At 29.7% G+C, this 5,628-nt stretch overlaps 1 protein-coding gene across 3 annotated transcripts in view; it reads right to left on the bottom strand.

Moving 5' to 3' along the window:
- Positions 1–575: 575 nt before the first annotated feature.
- The window catches only part of LOC106465861 (WD repeat and SOCS box-containing protein 1-like), a 62,082-nt gene continuing 57,029 nt past the window's right edge, over positions 576–5,628 (bottom strand). For 2 of the 3 annotated variants that reach the window (XM_022393819.1, XM_013926104.2), the window contains exon 9: positions 576–996. In XM_022393819.1, coding sequence (XP_022249527.1) covers positions 831–996 — 166 coding nt within the window. In that variant the 3' untranslated portion in view covers positions 576–830. Of the gene's footprint in view, positions 997–5,089; positions 5,137–5,628 lie in introns of all 3 variants that reach the window. The other variant, XM_022393820.1, reaches the window with a different exon arrangement.

The following is a 5,628-nucleotide window of genomic DNA, read 5'->3' as shown; positions in this document are numbered from 1 at the left end:
AGACACCACTCAACCACCAGGATCCTCTCCTCCCCTTCACAGGTCACCACGCACGGCAAACACGTAGGTGGATGTTTAGATCCCAGTGGAAGTAACTGAAATTACAAAACCTTCCCTGAGAGGTCCCCTCACCACATACAGGAATCCACGTCGTGGGGCTAAAATGAAGTACTGAATGAGATGTATAAGAAATATGAGAATCAGCTTGTCATAACTGTTTAAATAAAGTTGATAAAATATACAATTACATAACTAATGTTTCTTTTCACATTCAAAACACATTGCATATCCTCTTTTATTTCTTTTGAAGAATTTTAATACAAAAGTCATTCATAATATATTCCTCTAAGAGTAAACAATTTAACATTTGAGTAATGACAGTTTGATATTTATTGATATAGCTACTAATTTGCTCAACATTATTAAAAAACTTACAAACTTAAATTCTTGGCACATAACTCAAAATGGCGAGATTCTTCCCATGTCGCCCCAAGATCCACTCATGTACTCAAAAAATTCTATGGTGTTAAAAGTATTCTCTAAAATAAAATACAAAGAGTTCAACAAGAATACTGTACAATTATAAAAGAGTTCATATATGTATATTTATATAAACAATTAGATCAAGACACACCTATGTACAAGATCTCTGAATGAACTGTTTCTGGTGGCCTTATCCACCTGTTTAGGGAATAGCTTTCTAACGTTAGAGTACATTTCATTTTATACTTCTCAGGAAAGCACCTCAATCTTGAAAAACGTTCTTTAAATTCATTCTAATCAATCAAAGACTGAAGGAGTTTAACAGCAGTGAGTAAAATAAGCTGCAATCATTCTAATTCTTTGTATAACAAATAATTTGTTAGTCGTTTCGGAATAAATAGATTCTCAACTGTCTCAGGAGGGGTCTGTCGACGGATTACCAATCTGCAGAGATACAGTAGTGGCTTCACTGACATAGCTGCTTGCCAAAAGCTCACCTTTCCTTCTCGAGTCCTAGAAAAACAGATCTTTGAAGAAAACTATAGATCCAAAAAACACATAAAAGTAGCATAATTCTAGTTCTTAATGTTTGAGCCATACTGATTTCATAGTTTTTTATTTTTTATCATAAGCATTAAACATTATATTTATTGATAATTTCCAATCTAGTTAACACACTCTTCTCTTCTTTTCTTGTTTGAACAATCCTCCTAAATGTTATTGCAATTAATCATTGGTTTGCAGTTTATCTTTTATACTAGTTGTTGGATGTGACATCTGAAATAACATGGAATATATATAAGGAAAGTCACATCAGAAGTAGTGCCAAGAACAAACACTATAGGCCGTGCAAAAAATATTAAAATACATATACCAATAATAATTGGAGCAGAATCAAAAATTTCCAAGAGGTACACATTAATCCTGATAATGTAATAAAACAATATAAATTTTTTAAAAATTTCACTTGCAATTGTATTGAAGTAGATGAGAATACATTACATGTATACTTGTAAACATTTTTATTTAAAAATTTTTCATTATCAAATAAAATTAGATTTACCATAAGCATGTAGCAAGTCACTTCTTAAAAATTAGTAAAAATGTCCTTTTCTTAAGTATTATCTTTTTCTGGACATAAAAAAGTGAGTTGTCATAACAAGCATCTATATCGAAGTTATTAATAAGAGCTAAATGAAACATTAATTTTTTTCCCCCTAGTACATCATAAAAAAACAGTATCTTGCATGGCAAGCAACATAGTGATATAACAAAAAACCATTCTGCATGGCATGCAACATTAGTGATATAACAAAAAACCATTCTGCATGGCATGCAACATGGAGAACCACAACAACAACATCCTGCATGACATGCATTACCAACAAGAACAAACAATGAACCCATAAAATTGCTCACGTTTTGGGCTGTCTTTTAATATAGAGCTAGAACTGCCATGCCAAGCAATGGCATTATTTCCAGTATTGTTTACTGTTGTGCATTAATCATAAAGCCTATGTTTTAGGTCCTTTATTTAAGTCTTTCTGGGTAATAAATAACAGATGCTTGTCCATATGCCTTTAAAGTCCCTGGTTAATAGTCAGTCTTTCAAGTATGGGATAAAATTTTCAGAACAAAGTCATACATAGAAAGGATAATTTTTTTTTATAATTCACTTAATTTACTTTCCAAAAAAGTTTGTGAAAAAGCACAGGTTAAAATGTTGGAATAAACAAAGAATGTTTATCAACCATGTTCATAACAGTTTCAAAGATAAGAAGTGTACTTTTGTGTCTTTGGGTGGTATTCAAATCTTTATATTTTTCACATAAATGTTAAACAGCATAATATTGCACAACACTGATGCAAACCACATTTTAAATCATTACATCAATACCATGTTCTCCATAAACAATTAACTTTACTATAATTCTTTATATCATTATTTATAATCAAAACACAAACAATGATAAAAATGTACCACAGTTAAAGGCAAATTAATAAAAGTACTGATTTGTTCCAAGAAAATATATGGAGACAAATCTCACTGCCCACCAACTTCAGCACATCAAAAGCTGAAGGGAAAAGTTACTCATACCAACTGAGAAGGTGAAGCAATGATAGGCCTACACCACACTCAATATCCTACACATGAAGTCTCCCCCATTCAACTTGAAGTCTCCACTATAAATGGGAAGGTTGATAGTAGGACAGGAAATAAATAGTAAGTAGTTAGTTATATTTAGAACAAGGCTGATTTGTTCCATCTTCATTATAGAAATCAGATAGTATCAAACTTTAATTTAGGTGTATTAAAAAAAAATCTTAATCTACTTAAGCCTTCTTATTAGATCTTCATGTAATAATAGTAGCCTTAGCAATCAATATGGAAAAACTACATCAGCACTACTTTTGATAAAAACGAAACAGAGCAATGAAAATAAAATCTTATGTAAGCTGAAATAATAGTCTTCTGTAACAAACCTTAATAAAATTTACTGATGTTTTGTTTTTAAAGTCCTGTTTAAAAATATTAGATATTTTGATAAGGCAAAGTAAAATCGACAAATATGATTACAACAGGATTTTCTGTTCTGTTACAAAGAATGTTACTCTTCTTACTTTAACAACAACAGTTACTTCTTGTGACTAATGAAAGACTCCTTAGTTCAACTTAGGATCAAAATGCTATTCAATACTCAATTCAATTGTAGATATAAAGAAACTGAAATGTAAAGTCCTGTGACAAGTTCACTCCCACAATGTCATTCATGAATAAGCACTGTAATATGTGATTTATCAATCTAAAAGACATTATAAGTTAATTATTTTACATGGAAATCAGTCATAAAAAAGAACAAAAGTCTTGTTTTGTGGCTAGCTTTACACAAGCGTCAGACATAAGTGAGAACCTGAACACAATTTTTTATTATGGCAATTAAGTCATGTATAATACCAATTATATCCCAGAATTAAGACATGAAAGAGTCGTTTAAGACTTGTAACTATTTAAACTATTTCAAACTAAATATTTGAATAAAGTCAGTCATATTCCAATACTGTAACCACAGAGTAACACGCTAAACAATAAAGTTTACTATCAAAACCAAAATTAAAATTACCAATAATGTGAAAATGAAAATTATAAATAAGAAGCTTTGGCCCAAAAAATAAATAAATTGTGTTTATTGTTTAAGTTGTAAAGAGCAGTTAGGACAAGTAACAAAAAATTAATCAAATTGTTTTTTATCTTCTTAAATCCCATTAAATTCAATTAGTCAAATTTTCTGACCACGAGTTTCAAAAGTTATACCTCAAAACTAACAACTCAAAAACACTGCCGACACAAGACATACAATGAGAATAACCTTTATCACAACTATCATTTTACTGTCACTTGTACACATCTTCACACTGGAGAAGTACTGGTAAAAGTGATAGGCATTCACTATGCAGGATTTTAAGTATTCTATTCTCAGGAAACACACTGTTGATGTTTTCTATACCCAAAGCAAGGAAAAATGAAATGACACACACAGCACATGAGGTTTACCTATAACTTGGGGTTTAAAATACAAATCTGAATGACAAATGTTATGACTATCTGAGGCCAACAGTTTGCCTTGACATATAATTGATTACAATAAACAAATAATAAACATTTAAAATCAAGAGTAGTAAATGTTTCTCAAATTTACCAATACTTTTCCAAGGAGTGCAACAGAATATGTAACACATACAACTTCAACATCCTAATCCATGCAGATTATTCAAGACCATTATTTATTAAAATAATTAACAATGCTAACTAATTTAAAGAGAAGGTAGATTCTGAAAAATTATAATGTAGTTACAAGATAAATTGCCATCTGTGTCATGTTAAATGTGATTTTACTTAAAGATTAATCATTAAATAATAAGTTTTAAGTGAAAGGTTCTTGCAACAATAAAACTCAATCTTGTGTTTTAAGTTATTACACTTCATTATAAATTTCTAAAATTCAATCACAATCTAACGTAAAATACTATATGAGTAAAAGAATTAGACAAAATACTATAACTTAATACTAAATATATTTTTAGAAATACAGTGCGGTTTAATAAAAAATTGCATTACTTCCTTACTAATGCAGTGAGTGAATTAGTACATACTGAAGTGTTCTACCTAATTTCCTGAAATGTTTCAACAGACAAACAAGATCTAGAGTTTAGCATGCAGAGAGGAAAATATTAAATATGAAATGTGGCTGGTGTGTCACTTTTATTAGTTACAGGTTGTCTTATCATCCCTCAGCTAACCTTCATGGACATGATATAAGTAAAAAAACAAAATTGTAATCTTGAAGTTATTTTTTTTTCATAGTGCCAATAATATTTATTATTACAATCTATGTAGACAGAATAATCTTAACTGTTTAAATGCTTCTTTTTTAATGCCCAAATTTAAAGGAACACAATGGATTTGAAAAACTAAAACTTGTAGTAATGATATTTTGACACCAAACACTTTCAACTGAGCCCAATCATATATGACATGCAAAACAGATGAGCTTGAACACTATGCCTCCAAGATGTACAGTGTAACTAACAAGTTCCTTTCAGTTACCTGTAAAGTTTCTCTTTTAGACTTGATGAAGAAAAACAACTTTAAGTCTGTAAAAAAATTAACTGAAATTAGATTTTTGAGAAGAAAAACCATGTTGGATATCATTACACCCATTAGATATGATGAAAAAGGTTATCAAGTGACAAAAAAAAAGTCTTCTTTCACATACTTCAGGTGACGTAAATACTCCAATTTTTTCAGTGAAGAAGATTGTGTATTCAGTATCACTATTTTAAATACATTTAATGTCACATACTAATTTTAAGAGCATTCCCAACATAAATATTTTTAATAACATATATTTCATTTTAGGTGATTTATAAAACACAAAAAAAGAGATAACATTTTTATATTTAAAGATAATTTGCTGAAATATTTTGAAACACATTTTATATCTAAATTTTGTAAGAAAAATACATAAAAATAAAGCTTAACACATGAGGAACCAGAGTGCTACTTTTTACTTGCTCTACAGCTTAACACATGATGGTACTAGACTGCTACTTTTTTACTTGTTCTACAGCTTAATACATGATGGT

Source organism: Limulus polyphemus, unplaced genomic scaffold (genome assembly GCF_000517525.1).
Source record: "Limulus polyphemus unplaced genomic scaffold, Limulus_polyphemus-2.1.2 Scaffold2078, whole genome shotgun sequence".
Classification (NCBI taxonomy): Eukaryota; Metazoa; Arthropoda; class Merostomata; order Xiphosura; family Limulidae; genus Limulus; species Limulus polyphemus.
The sequence above is the reverse complement of the archived record's forward strand: the minus strand, read 5'-3'. Positions and strand labels throughout refer to the sequence as shown.